General features: G+C 35.7%; 1 protein-coding gene across 7 annotated transcripts; it reads right to left on the reverse strand.

The window, feature by feature from the left end:
* Positions 1–558: 558 nt before the first annotated feature.
* On the reverse strand, positions 559–17101 carry LOC107795260 (protein MICRORCHIDIA 6). Of its 7 annotated transcripts, XM_075244017.1 has the most exons (22): positions 16610–16742; positions 15168–15286; positions 14965–15005; positions 14207–14396; positions 13868–13942; positions 13750–13784; positions 12325–12403; positions 12128–12217; positions 11979–12054; positions 9785–9863; positions 6734–6862; positions 5294–5392; positions 5105–5203; positions 4867–5013; positions 4309–4401; positions 3545–3596; positions 3320–3431; positions 2876–2964; positions 1807–1913; positions 1581–1660; positions 996–1038; positions 559–860 (listed from the first exon to the last, which is right to left on the reverse strand). In XM_075244017.1, exons 4-22 carry the CDS (start codon positions 14295–14297, stop codon positions 750–752), a joined length of 1686 nt encoding a protein of 561 aa, XP_075100118.1. In that variant the 5' UTR covers positions 14298–14396; positions 14965–15005; positions 15168–15286; positions 16610–16742; the 3' UTR covers positions 559–749. The 7 variants fall into 7 exon arrangements, with proteins under 7 accessions (XP_075100118.1, XP_075100119.1, XP_075100121.1 ...); XM_075244018.1 differs by lacking the exons at positions 14965–15005; positions 16610–16742 and adding an exon at positions 16791–16908; XM_075244020.1 differs by lacking the exons at positions 14965–15005; positions 15168–15286 and adding an exon at positions 16791–16835 and having other exon boundaries at positions 16610–16676.
* Between the last annotated feature and the right edge of the window lie 1065 nt (positions 17102–18166).

Genomic DNA, 18166 nt, shown 5'->3' on the forward strand with positions numbered 1-18166 from the left:
CTCATAAGTGGAATGTGGGGAGGATAATGTATACACAGACATTACCCTTACCTTGTGAAGTTAGAGATGTTGTTTCCGATCGACCATTGGCTCAAGCCTCAAGGAAAGCAAAAACCGGCAGTAGTAAAAAGGAAATAAAGTAGTAAAGAAGCCATGAAAAAAGAAGAGTAGCAACAAGATAATAGAAAAACCGAAGCAAAAGAAGCAGTAGTTAGTAATAGAAATATAAGACAAAGAAATACTAGACTACTATTACTACCTCCTAACCTACTACCCTAATTCTCGACATCTATGTGCTCCTATCCATGGCTATATTCTCGATAAGCTAAAGGTGAGTCATATACCATAGAATTTTTTGATCTTGGGTGCACATATATTTTATATAGTTTTAAAGAGATAGCATTACTATAATGATTTAGGAAGTTTTAAAGAGATAGCATTACTATAATGATTTAGGAAGGGGAGTACGAGTGCACGTGAACCCCACTCCCTTCCACCTGCATCCACCCCTATATGGAAGGGACAAGCAAATGTGCAGATGTGAAGGTCACAGACAGAAGAAAAAACTGCTAGTTTCAGCAGACGCTACATCGGATTTCTTAACCAAAAATTTATAGTTTACAGAAAATATGTACATACAAGTACTATAACAAGTTAGCTCCCTATTCTTACAAGCAGATAGAAGTTGAGCAAGGGATTTCTTAAAGTTTACAAAAATATATACATACGAGCACTATAACAAGTATTATCTATAGAGTAACAGCACTTTCCATCTTGGGGTACTCCAGGGATCCTGATTCAACTAGCAACCGACCGTATTCGCGCTGGGCTTCCTTCAGTTCCTTCCTTAGCAAAGTTACCTACATAGGTTGCATAAACAATACATGGTTCTCAAGATCTTTCATAATATACTAGAGCAAAAACTTGAAACTAGATGCTGCGGTTCAACTGGAACATCAAAACACAACAGCTAAAGCAAACTCTATTAGGTATACCTTAGCATTAAGTTCCTCATCCATCTTTTCATATTCAAAGCATCTGAAGGACAGAAAAAGCACATGAAAGGGAACTTTAGAAAAGAGCATCTGAAAAGACTAGTATGTTACAAGTAACAACTCCAGATGTTTACGAGAAGGGAGAATGCAAAATGCTGGTTATCATGAACAACACGTTTACAAGGAAGAAGGCAAAGTGCTGGCAATCATGAGCTAAGTATATTTATCTTTCTGAATTGTACTTTCCCGAAAGTACGGGTGCAATTGGAATTTGGAATTTATCATACTACTCCTTCCATTCTATTTATCTAACATTGTTCCTTTTTGTTCTGTTTCAAAAAGATTGACACCTTTTTATACTTGTTAACTCTTTTATTTTAAAATTCTCATTTTCTCTTAATGACATGCTCTTATAGGGATGAAATAACAAGTAGAAGATCACATGATCCTAAGGTAATTTTAGTATGTTATTTATCTTGTGTCAAAAGTTATTCATTCTACCTTAAACTCTGTATCCAAGCAAATACCGTCATGGTGGGAATAATTAGGATAAAAAAGAAGTCAAGTGACTCATTTTGAACTCACCGTGCGTAGAGCCTTTTGTTCTCTTTAAGGAGGAGGACCATCTCTTGATCTTCCAAGTGACTTGTGGTAGTGGTGGCAGGCTATGTTCAGTTAAACATAAAGAAGAGATTAAAACAAAAGCAGAGAATGACCTCAAATGCATGGACAAAATGGAAAAACATAATGCTAAGTTTCACAGTCAATTATTGAAGTCAAAATAAGTGGAGGAAAGTTCGTAGACACAAACCGGATTTTGAATGGACTCGGGACCAGTTAGATTGACCCTTAATCCCGCCTTTCGTTTCAGAATTTCAGGTTCTATTGAATGATCATGGTCTTTCCTTTTCGCGGTTGCTGTAAATCGCAAAAGATTGTATGAGAGGTACTAATGACAAAAGGTGCTTACGGGTAGTACGGAAATGTATAGCGCTTTCTTTGGTTTTGGGGGGGTGGGGTGGGGTGGGGGTTGGTTGGTGGGGAAGGGGGGAGACTGACAAAACTAGAATGTATAGTGCAAACTCATCGGGTTGTTAAAAGGCCAAGGGCTAGACCTATTCTGATAGCAAATAGAGGTGAAATGAAAGTTGAACAACCTCGAGGGATCAAAGAGAAATTTATGCATTAATACTGTATGCCCAGTGGATAAAATATATGAAAATGCAATCTGCAAACACATGCAAGACGGGAGACAGCAACAAGTTCCCAAACAATACATCTACTATGAATTATGACACATTCTTCTATATCTCCATGTCCCCTTAATTTGATCAAATACTAAATAATGTCTGATGGGATATATTACAATACTACTGTTTTTAAGCCATCATTCAGAAGTTAGACACCATTAACTTCAACTTGCAGATCTTCCTATAGTGGATGTATTTGGTATATCTATTATGTGCCAGGAGCACTAAAAATTAGAGAAGATTAGGGCACAATAAACAATATTTTCAAACTGTATCACGTGTTAGCTGTGCTTTTGTTTGATACGATGTTTGCAAGTTTAAGAGATTCAACTCCTGTGGCAAGTTACTGACAAGAAGACATATCCAGGTACAAACTATCATATCACATTCTTTGATGATTCCACCCACTTCTATTCGTTTCACAAATTGCTACAAAATCCTCCTTGAAATGAGAAATCATCCAAACCCCACCGAAATAAGCACATATTGACAACAGACTCTATTTGTTTTTGGTCCGTCAACATCTTGTGTGTTATTTGGGAAGAAAGGTGTCGTGTTTCCCAGTACAGAAAACTTTGGCACCAGTAACAGCAGAGGACATTTTGCTCAACGGAATGGGGTGATACGTACCATGTTTCTGTCTAGATTCTGATGAAACCTGAGAAGGTTTATGAAGCCTTTTAGTTGCATGATAACCAATTAGTCCACAGTGATAATCCCTGTCAAAATCAAATCATAAATACATAAAATCAATCAAGCAACAAATAAACATTCAATTAACAAGAATCACACAAAGAACAAGGAAAAAGGGCATCCAGAATGATAAACAATAGTAATCAATTTGAGAAGCTAAATAGACAGTTATCATTTCCTTGCTTAAGAGAGAAATCCATGCATAGAATGTAAAATGGCCGTCCAAGACAGTTGGGATTCAGCTCATTTTCTAAACAGCAGTTTATTGGTGTATAATCCATGTGGAGAAGTTAGATAAACTGGCTGCCCAGGAATAGGAGCGATACAACTCAGTGCTAAACAGCAGTTTGTAGGCGTAGAGTTCTTTAAGTAATAGCCTACCAGTACTCCCATGTCATCTCCTTTAATCGGTTCTCGAGCTTTTGAAAGAGGGGTGTTTTCTCGAAGTCCTGTTTATTATGAGTTGGTTGAATAAAGTTTGCTTCTAGAACACCTAAAAAGGCAGGTAAATTAGTTAGAGCCTTTTCCAGCTAGTAGTGGACCAAAAGAATAAAGCACCACAAGTAGAGAAGAAATGTCCAAAGAAATGCTTCATAGGCTCCTTACCTACAATCCCTCTGCTTCTTGTGGTAGAAGAGCCTGCCACATTCCAAAATGGCTGCAAAGAAATGAATGGAAATTTTTTAAGACAAGACGTAGGCTCTAGATATCATTTACAGTAAAATCTGTTATTGCAGAAGATAACTAAGCAAAAGGATATAAACACAGTGCAAAAAAGTGTATACTTGTCCGAAGACCAGGTTTAATGCAGAATATATATTTAGCGTCAGTTCATAAAGATAAGAGAGGAGAAAAGAGATGGAAGGAAAAATTGAGAAGGCTTACAAAAGGTATGTTTAAGGGAAGCTAAGGTATATGGAGGAATACATAACTAAAAGCGTAATGGAACTAATACTGAAACATTGTTTCAGACCCACAGCAAACAGTTTCCCTTTAGAAATCCTTTTCCCTCTATCCTCCATATCAATTAGGTTCAAATTACGAAACTATCTCATCTCATCCATTTTCCTTCTCTTCCTTTTTTTCTTTTTCTTTTTCATCAAATTATTTGAGTCCTGATAGACTCTGAAGGTATGGATATCTGGTTTATAACTATGCAAAACAATTTTGTAGTAACACAGGTGGAATATTTACCATTTTATCGTTTTATGCATATCAATGTCGGTCACTATCAGGTCCTAGAGTCAACCTCAAAAGCTGTGTCTTTTAAAAGCGCAAAGTGGCTTCTGGAGAAGTGGGGAAATTTCTGAAGGTGCTAGATGAGTCAAAGTACCATTTACAAAATCAAAACATTGGATAGAGCAACACACCAGTATCAAACGATTCCTGTGGTAGACATTGAAACCATGAATATTCACCAGTGGAGCTTCCTTTAGGAAGCCAATGGAAGTAATGATGGAACCCTGGAAAGAATAAAGAAATATAACAGTTAGGAATCTTAAAGAGGGAGAAGGGGGAAGCTGCTGAGTGTTATTAGAAAAATCTGAAGCTTTATAGCAAAAAATTGCACTATGCAGCTCTCTAAAAATACCATTTCTAATACCCTAACTACATCCTCCATTTAGTAAGTTTGACTCAACTTACCTTTTTTATCCTTTATATGAAGGGAAAAGTTATATTAATGTATTAACACAAAGTACCCCCTTTACACAGATTTATACATTTTTTCCAGAAATTATAGTATGTGTGAGTGTGTCCATATATTATGCTTGTTAATCGGTCTCTTTTTAATCATAAGCAGATCAAAGGAAGAAATGGGCTTGCACTAATATACTGTTCTGACAAATAAAATAGAAGAGAAGAGCAGGCTCTGATCAATGTTATCAATCTTTACAGTACGTCTGAGAAAGAGAGAAACTAGTGCAAACCTCTTTGCATCCACCATTTTGAGGTTTGTACACGATAAATTCTGGATACTTGAGATCTCTAGCAATGTTATGATACTCTACAATCCGTCCGCGCAACCATATGCAAAAGTTTTCAGGGATTTGCAAGTACAGGACAGATAGATATGCCTGTTTAGAAGAAGAATACAACATAGTTAGAAATCAGGGATCTCCTTGAATAAAGAAACTTCAAGTGCATCTTGTTCATTAAAGAACTTACTCGGAGTGAATACTGAAGAGTGTTGGCAAGATGCAGGTCACTTACTGACGTGCTGGAGCAACTTTTACCACTTTCTGCATCACAAGAGATACGAATATCCTGCAATTATTGTAGTGGTAGTCATATTATGGTAAATAACAGTGCAAGAGATTCCAAATGGGAAAATTAAATCAGATAAAGAAATCAAACCTCAGGATCTGACTGAAAGTCAAGCTCCATTTTGCCTTCATTATTTAGCCACAAATTGTAGATTATGATCCTACTCCCATGATCACCAATGTCATCCAACTGTTGTGGGAAAAGAATAGTTGGTTATAGAAAAGGTATATCAACAGTTGGAACACAGGAAGAAGAATCAAATAGACATAATGCATCTGGCAATTAAGGATGACTTTTGCCACAAAATTTAAAGGATCTCTCAGTTATGCATCAGAGATTCTCTGCTCACATGCCCTTGCAGTCCCAGACACCCTTCCCCATTTTAACTTGAGCTCTTTTCCTCACATGTCAAACTCCAACCTTATATATTCTCCATTAGTATTCAGACAGAAAATTTCCTTTTTCTAGAATGATAACAGTATCAAGTAACCTCGTCAGGACATAATACAGACAATGTTTTATCTAATCACGATAGGTCCAGCTGTCCAGGAAACTTTAACATGGTAACAAAATCAAACACTCCAACACCTCAAGAGAAAAAAAAAAGAAAAAAGAAAAAAGAAAAAAAGGCAAAACGGCTTATTTAATCTAATACATCTGGTCAATGGATCAGGTAAGTAGTTAAAAAGTTCATTCTGATGAGGTGCTTAGAGATGAAGAATAGTCCACTGATAGAATAGTTAAGTAACTAGCCCTAGGTAACTTTCAGATGTGAAGAGCTTAAAAAGACGAAGATTCTGAGTATCCAACCACCAGGGCATCCTGAATTTTGAAGCAGCAAATGTAGAAGATTCCACAACACTTTTCATCAATGACAAGAAAGCATGTGTTTAGATGGCAGAAACTTCAACACTACAAAAAGCAAAAGCAGTTTCATTTGGGTTTACCTCCCACTCTTTTGACTTTTAATTCTTTCATATGCCATGAGAAACAGCATCATCTTCTCAAGATCTTTTATTATACTCCCTCCGTTTCAATTTATGTGAACCTATCTCCTTTTTAGTCCATGTCAAAAAGAATGACTACTTTCCATATTTGGAAACAATTTACCTTTATACAATGATTTATAGCCACACAATATATATGTGCCTCATTTTTTTTTTGATAAGGATAAGGATGCCTCATTTTACACCACAAGTTCAAAAGTCTTCTCTTTTTTCTTAAACTCTGTGCCCAGTCAAATGGGTTCACATAAATTGAACAGAGGGAGTACTAATTAAGGGATATCTAATTTATGCATTAGATGTTCCCCTACTCGCATGGCCTCGCATTCCACCCCACCAACCCCTCACGCTTGAGCTCTCTCTTACATGTCAAACTCCACGCTGCCAAATTTCCCTTTAGCATTCAAAAAAAAAAAAGTTGGCCCTTTCTAGGATGATAACATTGGCTATTAACCTTGTCAGGATATATTATGCGTAATGTTTTATTTAATTAAGAAGAGACAAATTGATGCAGTTTTAAACTCACTTGCTTAAGAAGGGCTTCCTCCGTTGAAAATGGAGACCACTGCAACATCAACGAGAGGTTATTCACAAAATGCTGTTCAGGGCAGATTGAATTCCATTTGCCAGTTGTTGAAATGAACTCATATTCAACCTGTATCATATGAACAAAGAAGTTTAAATATTAAAAGAATTAAGGACAAGAGAGGGAGGAAGTGTTAGATGGTTAGAATCATTTGCCTCTTGAACTATGATAAATAACAATTTCTCTCCCTATACTATATTGGCTGGCAATTGACCAGCCACTAAAACATTCTTCAACTTCCAACATTCTAAAATCATTTTCCACCTCAATTTTCACCAAGGCTCAAATTACCCATAACAAATTCTGATTTCATCCCATTTGATTCTAATATTAGTCAATGTAGTTGTTCAGACTCTTATTTTAAATGCATAAACAAAGACATAAATAAAACTGAAAGCAAAGGAGATATGTCTGAGACTCAATGCAAAAGAATATGAAGGGGAATTAGTATTAACATGAAATAACAAACTGATAAACAAATGGAAAGTATAAAAACATTTATAACTTCTGGCTGGAAATTTATAGTTAGACCAATAAAAGCTTACAAATAACCAGGTCATATACACTTTCAACAAGTTTTAAGTTTACTGTTAAAGTTTTTACATCAGTATATAATAGGGAACATCAAATCAAAATATCAATAAAATAAAGATAAAAATTTAGATAAAGTTAAAAAGAAAAAACTATTGGCCCCTTCTGTTTATCACACTCTACTGTCATACCAAACTTCATATTGACCCCCATCAACACCAATTCCATCTCGCTCTTTAACATTTCATCACTTATTTCTAGCAATTAATAAAAGAAAGCTGCAAAACCCAAAAGCCCAAACAGTATTATTGGATTTTAGTTGCATGTAAACAAATTGTTTTATCTTGATGATGCAAATTGCATGTAAATAAATTAATACATGAAATAGAATTAAAATAGGAAGTAAATGAATTACCTGTTTAAACCTAGTTATTTCAGTTAATCTTCGCTTTTTGCAAAATTTTCTAAACATAGTCATATTTGTACTACATAAAATTCGTCACCTAGTGTAGTTTTACAAAATTATAAGTACAAGTTCTCATTTATAAATACAATAATCTCTTTTTCATTATTTGTGACAACTATGATTTGATATTTAACAAGTTTTGGGAACTAAAATAAAGGTAAAGTAATTATAAGCGGTAAATTAGCCTTTTCTAACTCTATTTATAAGTTCCTTCTAAACTTTTTTATTTGCTGGCCAGGAAATAATATCTGTTTACTTTAAAATGATTTTCACCCAGCTCAATCAGGTGGGTTGCTCTGATGGTAAGCGCCCTCCACTTCCAACCAAGAGGTTGTGAGTTCGAGTCACCCCAAGAGCAAGGTGGGAGTTCTTGGAGAGAAGGATGCCGAGGGTCTATTGCTTTAAAATGATTTTCACCCAGCTCAATCAGGTGGGTTGCTCTGATGGTAAGCGCCCTCCACTTCCAACCAAGAGGTTGTGAGTTCGAGTCACCCCAAGAGCAAGGTGGGAGTTCTTGGAGAGAAGGATGCCGAGGGTCTATTGGAAACAACCTCTCTACCCCAGGGTAGGGGTAAGGTCTGCGTACACACTACCCTCCCCAGACCCCAGTAGTGGGATTATACTGGGTTGTTGTTGTTGTACCCAGCTCAATCAGTACTAACTGATAGCTTCATGCACATAAGCTGTAAATTCACATATCAAACTGGAATGACATTGAACAGGTGGATTACAAGAGCACACACAACTCTGTGTATGCTGGAAATAAGCATCGGATAATGCTTAAAGTTTTGAATCAGGTGCTTGTGCTTACTGACACAGATCGCACTTGGCAAGGGTAGTCTATAAGAAGTAACTTCCCAATCCATTTTAAAGGATACGGACAAGATAAAACTTGCATCAACATTCTAAAGGTAAGTTTTATATGTTCAACCAAACCACTGATACACAATTACTAATCTCACGTTTTCAAAGGCATATTGAACACTCCAAAAAGAAGGATTTTCTTTTTAAAAAGGACCGAACGGGATTGTCAGAATAAATAATTGAATGCACAATTACCACTCAGCACATACAGAAAACCAATCCTGAATATTTTTTTTATCATTCAGAAACCAAGCCTGATTAGTTGCTTGTAGATCAAATAACCAATTAGTGTTTTAAAGACGCGGGCGCGAGGCGAGGCGGGACATAAGCCTCATGGGGCTGAGTGTAAGCCCCATGAATCTTTATTTGTAATATTTTACAAATTGATATAACGGAAATTATAATTAAAAGAAGGTAAATATTACATAGAAATTACAGAAATTTCAATAAAATATAAAACAAGTGGAAATGTGTATAGAATTGCTTCATCTTAAAACCCTAAATAGAATCAACAATTGACTAAAAACTAATCAGGATTGCTTCATCTGAAAAGACTAATCAGACTTCGGAAATATGTAGAGTAGAAATGTATATACTAACTTGAAAGAGCATAAGAACTTCAAAAGAAAGACAAGCAAAGAAGGAATCTACAATCAAAAGCGTCAAACCAGAGCAAGTGATGGAGGATGATGCATGTTTGCTTTGTCATTGCAAATTGATCATTTTCTCCTTTACCCGGTAGATGACGAAGAGAAAGAATAAAAATTAGGGCTAAGAAATTTCTTGACTTTAAACTTTTTTAACTTTTTAGAATTTAATAACAAGCTGACTTTGTGCTTTTTGATATTATATTAAGGACTTGTTTAGCAATTTTAATTCTAATCTGAGAGGCATCGTAGGCTTACGCCCCAAAACAAAAACTTACCCAACGCGTAAGCATATGCCCAGAACAATGGGGCTTATGCCTCGCGATACTTTTGCCCCCAGGATCGCCCTGCTGTGTTTTTACTATGCCCCGACACAGGATTCGCCCCGGGACCCACCCCAAAAATGCCTTTTAAAACACTGTAACCAATACAACTGCTTGTATATTGCGGTAAATGCTTAGAGAGGCAAATGAAAAGGCTCACCATAGGAACCACTATTCTGTCAAGGCCTGCTCGTGTCAAAAATGTATAGGAGAGAAGACCGATGCTTTGTGTCCATTGCCTGCTCAGAATAGAAGCGTAGAGAGATCAAAGGATTAATGACCAACTACAGTGAGCAAGTTGCCGGATCCAAAAGAAAAATGCTTCTTTCATTCACCATAAGAATAATTATTTGTAGTATCTTCTTTAAACTGACCATTCAGGAAATAGAAAAGAAAACAAGACGTTGGAGTTGCAGAGGTGAAACAGCCTAGAGTAGAGTAGGGTAGTATCCCCTAGCCCTTCGAGGGAAAAGAAGAAAGAGAGATCCTTTCTGCTTTTCACATGCTACTGGTCCCAAGAAGAGATCCATCCCAAAGTGAACATTCATCCTGTTTAATAAGGACATTTCTTTCCGATGTTGAATTATCCTAAACTCTTCCCCTCTTCTACTCCATAAATTGCAGACAAAAAAGAAGGTAATTGTCTTTTTTACAACTAGCAGGTCGCCCATATAATCTTCCCATTTAACATTAATTAAACAAGATACATTTTTTAATTCTTACCTTGATGGATCCTAAGTAGAACAAGAACATCATAAAGTAACCAAGTCAAAAAGAACATTTAACTTGGAATACTAGAACAGTTACCTAAAATAGTTCTAACAAAGGGAAATATTGTGTCAGGGTAGGAAGGAAGAATAGAAGAAACAGTAATCGGGCACTATTACATATGACAAATTCTAATTGATGGAGGAAGAACTTTAAGGCAGAATGAGGCCTTATTACATATACCCCTCAAAAGACAGTGTCATGTAAACCTAAAGCGAGAAACAATACCTTTAATTCCTAAAACTTATGACCAGGTCCAGTTTGGTCCTTCAAGTTAATTTGGTAAAAGAGTTGGTCCTGAAATCCTTAAATTAAATGTATTTAAAAGTGAAAAAGCGCAAAAAAGTCACAAGGCTCATCGGGCTTGAGCGAAAAGCAAGAACTGAAGCACATGCTTTGTCAAAGTGAAACGCATAATTTACAAAATAAAAAAATATCAAGCATAGTTGCTTTTAGTACTTAAATAATCAAATTGCAATAAAGATTGATAATTTAAGCATCCAATATACAACTCGGATATTAAGCCAACCCCTTAAACTTGAGATTTAAAGAATGGATCGCTTCTCGTTGAGATCACGTTGCACATCCTTATTTGAAGTGCACACTTCTCTGAGGCGCACGGGTTCACCCATGAAGTGATAACCCCTCACTTCGCATTGCTTCATCACCTTAAGCAACGAAAAGATGGCTTTTAATAACACTGCTTAAATCAGCAACAGATCCAACCAAACAAACAAATAGTTGAAAGCTAAATAGTACCCCCTAAGTTCAATTGCTTTAAGCAACGAAAAGTTGACTATTAATAACACTGCTTAAATCAGCAACAGATCCAACCAAACAAACAAGTAGTTGAAAGCTAAATAGTACCCCCTAAGTTCAACTGCTTCAAGGTATATAGGTCGGAAGCTTTATGTTTGGGATAAGTTTAAAATAGTCCATTATTGTACTCCTGATTTCACTAAAAATGAGCACTTTTGGTCGCTGCCAAATAATTAAAAAATTCTGGAAGTTAGATTTAAAGAGAATAGTGGAAAGAAACAATTATTCAGCCGGGAACATCAAGAAAATCCCGTCAAATCCCAGAAACTGCATCACCAAAAAATGCACAAGACACCAGAAATAGATTTTAAAAAATAGCAGCAATTGCACCTCCAATTTTGAGTTTCTGTTAAATTTTTTTTTTGGCAAATCCGTTAAATCTACAATTAGAGTTTGTTAAACATTTGACAGAGACCAAAAATGCTTACTTTTGGTTAACTTAAAGGACCAAAACCGCTCCGGGTGTATTTAAGGGGCTATTTTAGACCTACCGAAAAACATAAAGGACCATTTTTGTCATCTTATCCTTCTTCCTTCACTTCAACAAGTCAAAAATCAACTTTATAGTGTCGAAATATAAAACTATAAACCCCTATTATACAAAGTTGTAATCCTGTAGAGATACATCAGCATCTCTCTCCAAGTAAGTTCACATCCTGACAAAGAGAAAGACCCCATTTTGACTGCTACATAGTGTAAAATTCTCCCAGGATGAAAGAAGGAAAAAAGTAAACAGCACGTGCAATTATAATCCACTGGTATCAAACCTGTTCTTCATACAGCGGCTGAATACAACAACGTCAGCCCCGAGCCTCATCGAACTTGTCTTGAAACCATTTCCGTCTGAAAGGAGATACATTACTTACATAAAAAAACGAGAGAACGGAAAGGAAAAACAATTATTTAATCTCCATACACTGTCCAATGGCTGATTCAGACTTCTTATCTGAAAATCCAAAACTCAGACAGCAACGCATGGCTTCGGGGTCCATTCCACCACCATTATCTAGTAGAATAATAGAAACTGTCAGTCTCATATTAATAGTTGTACAACCATAAGAACAGCAACCTTCACTATCAGAAGAACAAAAAAACCCAGAAAGAAATGGATACCTTGAATTAATAAAGCTGAACTTCCATCCTTCGGGTTTAATAATTTATCTACAATGACGAAGGTGGCCCCAGTTTGTATCTGCCAAACAAATGAAACATGGAATGCAAAAATAGAAAAGTAAGCATACTCAACTGCATGAGATGGATGAGTCACAGCTTTATCACATACATGACTGATTATATGCCCTGAGATTGTCATCTATATGTGAAAAGATAAAAAAGAGAAAACTCTTACTGAATTGAGAGGTGAACAACATATTATAGAGTTTTCGTGTAGGAGTTTAGGTTATATCAAATAAGGAAGTTTCCTACTAATTGCTTTGGTTAGGAAAATAGATCTTGGTCTAACTCAACCTCAAAAACAAGCTCATTCGATAAGGATTGCACAAGACTAGTGTCTCTTAAAGCAAAAAGCGCAAAAAACCATAGGGCTTGAAACGAAAAGTGAGGCGCATAATTTACGGAAAATTGGAAATACCCAACATAGAGTTTACCACTATAATACTCAAATTGTAATTAAAGTCACTAATTCAGCATTAAATATATAATAACAGTATTCCTTATCAAAGTAATAATAATACCGATATTGGTACAACTCTTCACTGTTGAGATTCAAAGTACCGATTGCTTTGTGCGTCATTATTTGAAGTGCACACTTCTCTGAAGCAATAACCCCTCGCTTCATATTGATTTATCGCTTTAAACGACAAAGAGATGGCTTCAAATCAATCCACATTTTTGAAAGCTTACATTTCTACTCATGTCAATTGTTAGAATGTCCCACATGGTTAAGCGAATGGATTGTTGTTGCTTTATACAATTTTGCGTAGTTTCTCAATATGAGCTAGCTTTTGGAGTTGAGTTAGACTCTAGATTCATCTTCTTTTACACAGTATCAGAGCTAGACTCATCTCTATTCTTAGTTCACCCAATGTTGGGCCCCCATATTATATTGTCCATGCTCCAAAAGTCTAGACATGGGCGTGCGGTTAGACTGTTAGAATGCCCCACATTGGCCGAGAGAATAGGCTATTATCTCCTTATATCGTCTTGGATAATCTTCACATCATAAGCTAACTTTTGGGGTTCAATTAGGCCCAATGTCCATTTTCTTTAGATCAACAAACTTTTAACACAGGACAAATGGAGTGACAATATAGTTAAAATATAGATGTTTCACTCCATCACTTACTTCAGAGGTTTTCCAATAAAAAAATAGGTCAAAGACATCATAATTAGGAATTCTAAACAAAAATAGGGTTAAGTAGTTAAGAGCATGAAGAGAACAACAAGTGTAGCCTCCATATACCAAATATGTTAGCAATTTTCCCCAGCGCAGCAGAAAATAGGAAGCAACTTCTATCATTTCCTGCCCAAAAACGAAATAAAACATAGAAAAACTTAGAAACTTGAACAGCAATTTACCTCATCAACAGCGTTGTCAACCAGTTCAGCTATGGCTACAAAACAGAACACAAGGAAAGCAAGTGAAGTCAGCAATTATTCGACCCTTGTAAGCTGAGGCACTGACAAGAACACGTACCCCCAAATGCCCATTTATGTGAAGTGGCATTCGAGTGAAGGAACTTGGGGTGTATACGCAGGAAACTGGTCCCATCTGCCAAAAGAGACCACAAGTCAGATAACAGTAGATGGAGATATAAGTGTATACGTGACCAGGAATCTGCTGGTGAGTTGACATGAAGCCTCACATACATGTTTTAACTGGAAGGAAAAAGGAAGATAATAGGTGAAGGTATCACTTCAAATAGTTTAAAGCATGGGCAATCACTGTCTAACTCATCATGAACAGAATCCTTAAAGTCACCAAAGCATATGTATTTGGACAAAGACAGAGATCGAGTATTTGAAAGAATTATACTTTTAGGGGAAGACTTGGAAAAAAGCCCGTCATTGTAGTTCCCAGCTTTCCAAAACTGGCGGCAAAGAGGTGCTGGACATACTGGCGACATAGAGTACAGGCTTCAGGCATCAATTGGAGAGTGCTCTTTATCCAATATAGTGGGTCCACTATGTCCAGTACTGTCAGAGGCTTGCCTTCACATCCACCCCTACAGGATCATTACTGAACAGGTCAATAATGTTTAACGAACTCACCTTAAGGGTTGAAGAGGAATTAAATATCTGAGAATAAGCATATACCCCAAATAAAAGTCAGGTATACGGATTTTAAAGCAAGAAGGCCTAACCTAGTATAAGATAAAGACCAGGGTATAGTAAACAAAACTATCAGAAACAGTCAGAGACAAAGACAGACAGAAGGAGTATGGGGATTCAAATTCAAAAGAGCATGTTAGACAAAATTCTTTGCACATGCATATACTATTCTTGTTCAGTAATTCCTGTAAGTTAAAACCTAAGTATACTAGACCAAGGGACTAGTCTGTGTATTTCCGGCTCCATGCCTCTAACTCACCTGAATGCAGAAATTTAAGTCATGCATACAAAACCCAAACTTGTTTACTTTTTAGTAGAGTACAGAGAGACAAGATGGAAGCTACAATTTGTACATCAAGAATTTCATACAGCTTTATGTTTGTCATTCATGAACTGAAGACTATTATGTCAACTTATAATGAGCATTATAAAGGAATTAAAGCACGAAAAAACAACAATAACCAGTTATGCCAGCCAATGGAGGAGCCGCGGAGCCAAAATTCCTGACAAGGAGATTAAAAAAAAAAGCAAAAATATTATACCTAGAAATCTCCTTTTATGGTAAGGCATTCAACCGTTTATATATATACAAAAAAAAGTGTTTCTACCCTACTTGCACACTGTAATTTACGGATAAAGGGGATTCAATTGAACCCACTCCTTACCTTTAGCTGTGCCACTGCTGCCAGCCATCAATTCAACAAGCATTAACACTAACTTTATTTACTTTCACAAAGTCCATCCAACATTAGTTAAGCCAACTAGCGAGATAAGCAAAAACTAGCTGCAAGGAAGTAAATCTCTAGTCATTCAAAAATCCAAACGGCAAATTATGGCCGACGATATATCTGATGTAAATCACAAAGAAAACTTTATCATTATCTTCTATTTTTTATGTTATTTGCCTTTACCTTACTGAAGAATAATCTATTACTCCTATTAGAGATAATCATACCCCCTCCTTTTTATTTTATATAGCATTGTTTGACTAAGCATAAAGTTTAAGAAAGAAATATTTTTGGCACATATCAAAAGTACCCTTATAACTTGTGGTCTTAAATATGTTATGCCATTTCTATTGCTATAAGAGCATGTCGTTAGGAGTAAGATGAAAAGTTTGAAGTTAAAGAATTTTCAAATATACAAAGATGTCACTCCTTTAAAACAAACTAAAAAGGAAAGACCTTCATATACTTTGTTTGCAACATACTTAAATAACACCTTAGGCGACCAATGCTTAAATTTACCTCTACCTTCTTTTTTTGCTCCCATTTTGGTAAACAACACCCTACAAAATCCAAATCCTATTCTTAGGGCTACAAGTTTTTGCACTTTCCTCCCTTCCTACCTTAGTGACTCGAACTATCAACCTCTTGGTTGGATACAAAGCGCTCAAAGCAACCTCTCTTGGCCGGAAGTAGAGCACACTAAGGAAACCTCCCTTATTCTTCTCTCATTCTTTTTCTCTTTCTCCTATCTTTCTTCTCCCAATATCATAACCCCATACAAATACATACATGCATATAAAATTACAAATACATACCTAAATGTTAGCAACTATAGACCTTCGAAGGCACTACACTTCTTCTCCATCACCTCCCACTCATGAGGCTTTTTTGCTAAGCTAACAAAGCAACCTATTCTTTTTTCATATAATGGTTGTGTCCAAATCAACTTATGCACTCCTGGACTATTCCATAAGATACCTACTGCTATTCCATAAGATACCTACTATCTTCCAACAATATAGGTACCGACAGGGGCGGATGCAGCCTTCGGACAACGGGGCGGATGCAGCCTTCGGACAACGGATTCATCTGAACCCAGTACTTTCTATATGCAGTATAAATGTATGGATAAAAATATACTAAAATTACAATAAATAATAGATATGAACACATAACTTTAAAAATATAATGGGCTCAACGCCAAAAATAATAAATGTTGAATCCACAGAGCTAAAATATTGGATCCGCCTTTGAGTACCGAGTAACTTCTATCTATCAAGCACCTCACATGGCAACCTACTTCTCAACTAAATGTGAACTTAAACGAAGTTTAACAGTGCAAAAAACTTTAATAGAACCAACCATGAAAAAACATTTACCTTTTGGATAGTTTTCAAAGTCCAGTTCACCCCAAAAGAAAAGATTGAGCTAAAATTTATCCCTAATCTAACAAGAATGAGTGAAAAGGAAAATTTAAAGATAGGTGAAACTTCAGAGCAAATGGGCTTTATAAGACAGGTGAGCTTAACTCCAAGTATTAAAGTACAGTTATACCCTCACCTCAATTGACACTTCTACTCCAACATAGTAATTAACATCAGCACCAAACTTGACTTTTCAAGTAGCATTCATCATAAAAGGCACAATCGTGAACGGAACAGGTCCGTAGTGGCGAGTGCGGCGCGTGGCTTTCGGACTTTGCTTCATTTCCCCAAATCCGCAATTCCCACAATTCAAAACATTCAATTTCTCATAGCATATACTTGATTTCTAGGAGACTGGAGAAGTACCTAACGAGGAAGGTAAGTGAAGGTAGGAAATCAAATTACATTGTTTTAAATCCTTTCATATTATTATCTCCTACTCCCTGTGTGTTTTACTTTGTTTGGCACATCTATTAAGTATTTGAAAAGCTTTTTTGACCCTTTTTTTAAATATTTTTTTGATATGCTAAATTATTAACTATTTTAACTTATAATATTTTTTATATAGTTTTAAATATACAAATTTTATTATTATAATTTAAAGAATCTACGGCGAGACCTCTGTATAATTATGCTGTATACAGCAGTTCACTATAATGGTAAAAAAAAAAATTGAAACTAATTTTTCATGTTATATTATAATATGTATTTTCTATAATAGAACATCACTATAGCAGCAAAAAAAAATATCGGAACAAACAAGACCAAATTTTACAGTATATCCAAATTTACACCTAAAATTAAATAATTAACTCTTCTACTTGGAAGTATGCCTACACAATGCAGGTCTATATTGAGTGGGTCTCAACAATTCATGTAAGGATGGGTGTTCGTCGGCCGGTACGGTACGGTACGATATTTAGATATTTCGGTTTGATATTTTCGGTATTCGATTTTTTAAAATGCTATACCAATACCGTACCTAATTAAATTCAGTATGATTCAGTTTTTCTCCCTTCGATTTCGGTTTATTCGGTTCGGTAGTTTCAGTTTATTCGGTTTGAATACTAACTAGCACATAGAGTCATAGACGGTAATATTCTTAATTAAAGTACTCAAAAGTACAAAACTAAAAATATTTGTTGACAAAAATTTTGTCCAAAACTAGCAAATATCAACCTAGAGAGAGAAAACGGTAGATAAATGAATAAATTTGATCATTAGAAATGTTTTCTTACTTGCTTAGAGTTAATTGATGAACTTAGAGAATAAAGAAATTGCAAAATTTTAAATTTTTTATATTTATGTTATAATCAATAATATGTGTACTGTGCAATATAATATATATTTTGATACGGTATCGCTATTTCAGTATTTTATTTTAAAATACCAAATACCATACCTAATACCAATTGTTTTTTAAAAATTAAACGAAATACCATACCGAATACCAAAATATCGAATACCAAATATCAAAATTTGCGATTTCGGTACAGTAATTCGGTATAAATT

The sequence above is a fragment of the Nicotiana tabacum genome, chromosome 22, assembly GCF_000715075.1.
Source record: "Nicotiana tabacum cultivar K326 chromosome 22, ASM71507v2, whole genome shotgun sequence".
NCBI classification, from domain to species: Eukaryota; Viridiplantae; Streptophyta; class Magnoliopsida; order Solanales; family Solanaceae; genus Nicotiana; species Nicotiana tabacum.